Source organism: Nansenia antarctica, assembly GCF_963989245.1.
Source record: "Nansenia antarctica genome assembly, chromosome: 1".
Classification (NCBI taxonomy): domain Eukaryota; kingdom Metazoa; phylum Chordata; class Actinopteri; order Argentiniformes; family Microstomatidae; genus Nansenia; species Nansenia antarctica.
The window spans coordinates 69,457,646-69,459,886 of record NC_137674.1 but is presented as its reverse complement, the minus strand read 5'-3'; the positions used below and the strand labels follow the sequence as shown (position 1 = coordinate 69,459,886).

General features: G+C 55.3%; 1 protein-coding gene across 1 annotated transcript in view; it reads right to left on the bottom strand.

Annotated features, from left to right (window-relative positions):
* Nucleotides 1–1,632: 1,632 nt before the first annotated feature.
* dcbld1 (discoidin, CUB and LCCL domain containing 1) overlaps nt 1,633–2,241 on the bottom strand; it is a gene marked incomplete at both ends in the record, with an annotated part of 50,199 nt that continues 49,590 nt past the window's right edge. The window contains one exon of the mRNA XM_080525558.1: nt 1,633–2,241. This exon is cut by the window's right edge and continues 101 nt beyond it. Coding sequence (XP_080381684.1) covers nt 1,633–2,241 — 609 coding nt within the window.

Here is a 2,241-nt window from a genome sequence, read left to right as displayed (position 1 = left end):
GAAATGTATCAGAATAAGCCTGGATGCGACGTTGATGAAATCCCGCCCAGTTTAACAGATAGTCCAGTTTAACATATACATTGTAGTCCAGATCTGAATTCCAAACCATCCCCTAGCCCCTAGCTGATTAGACACTCCTGCCTTCTGATTGGCTTATTTTGACCTATGGGCCTACCATCATGGAGACTAGCTGATGCCATTAGCATTAGCTAATGGGGATCCTAATAAACAAACAAACAAATCACGTGGCCAATAGGCTGAGGATTAGGGGTTGGTTTAGGATTCAGTGTTAATGTGCACAGTCACTCTCTCCAACAGCCTCATCATAGACTCTCTGATCACAATGACCAGACCAGCCTCCTGGCTATCAAATAGAGGAGGGGGAGGGGGGGGGAGGGGGGGAGAGAGAGAGAGAGAGAGAGAGAGAGAGAGAGAGAGAGAGAGAGAGAGAGAGAGAGAGAGAGAGAGAGAAAGAGAGAGAGAGAGAAAGGGAGAGAAGATCAGAGAGAGAGAGAAGGGGAGAGAAGATCAGACAGAGACAGAGAGAAAGAGAGAGAAAGGGAGAGAAGATCAGAGAGAGAGAGAGAGAGAGAAAGGGAGAGAAGATCAGAGAGAGAGAGAGAAGGGGAGAGAAAATCAGAGAGAGAGAAAGGGAGAGAAGATCAGAGAGAGAGAAAGGGAGAGAAGATCAGAGAGAGAGACAGAAAGAGAGAGGGAGGGAGAGTCCTAGACCCAGAGTGCTCAGCTCGTAGACACCTGTAACCGTGGTGAAAGAGGCCTCATTGTGACGTCCCCTGCCGAGCCACCGGGCCATTCAGAACCTCCTACGATGTTCTGTTCAGACCCGGGAACACAGAGTCCACCGGGTCACACAGGGCCCTGTAGTTGGGGATCCACTGGGACTCACAAACATTTTTCTTTTTTTCTTCCTTCACCTCAAGGAAGATTTTGAGATTCTGTTTTCTTGGAGGTGTGGTTTGAGGTGCCGGCCCAGAAGCTTAACCTTCGACATTTCAGACGTCGCGTTTCACCGCCTCAATCAAGCACTTCTCGGAAAGGAGAAAAACTAAAATGTCACAAAATGCCGCCGAACATCGCCAGTGAGACCTCCACAAGTTCAGTAGGTCTTCACTTCACACACACACACACACACACACACACACACACACACACACACACACACACACACACACACAGACACAGACACACAGACACACACGGACACACACACACAGACAGACAGACACACACACATCTCTGAACGTGGTTTATCGTTGGCGAAGTGTGAACATGTGGTCGTGTTGGCACGGGGGGGTCCGACTGACAGCGTCCAGGTCTGACATCACTATTTTTAACGGCCCCGGCGTTTCCTTGGCAACAGAACAGCCACCAAAGCCCGAAGCCACTCCTACGGTATGTGGTGGTTTGTCTGGACCGTGGAGAGAGGCCATCAATCAGATCGTGTAGGGTGGGCTAAAATGTCTCTCCCCCCCCCCCTCTCCCACCCCCCCACCCTCCCACCCCGAAACCCACAGGCATTCATTTCCACTAGGCCTGCTAGTTCTCATGTCGGAGGGAACACAACACTCTGCGTTGGTCCTTTGGTTCCACGAGAGAGACAGAGAGAGAGAGTCATGTACTTCCAGAACAGCCCTCTGGGTCGGGCCTGCGGTCCGCCGCTTTGGGGCTCACCCTCAAACAGTCCCGGGGGGCGGAGTAGCTTTCCAGGACCGAGGGCTTGGTCTGGGCCTGGGTCTGGGGCTTGGCCTGGGGCTGGGGCTTGGCCTGGGGCTGGGGCTTGGCCTGGGGCAGGGGCTTGGCCTGGGTCTGGGGCTGTGTAGGCCTCAGAGCCTGAGGTCTCTGGTAGTCTGAGTACCCACTCCCGGAGACACCGTTCTGCTGGACCTTGGGCCTGTCGTACACCCCCTCTGAGTTCTGCCCCCCCCGCTCCCTCTTCACCTGGGGGGTCTGGTAGCACCCCGCCACCCCTCCCATCCTACAGGGGGCGCTGTTGCTGCCCCCGTCCAGGGCTTTGAAGGAGGGGGTGTTGCTGATGACCGCGCCCGGGACGCTGTAGCTCGGGTCAGGCAGGAAACCGCCGACAACGCCACCACCCCCACCGCCGCCGTCTGTCCGGAAGATATGGCGCTCGATGATGGGCGTGGCGTACTCCGGCTCCTGATTGGTCAGCGGGAGCGCGTACTGGTTGGCCGTGTGCAGGTAGTCGTAGTGGGTGGCCGG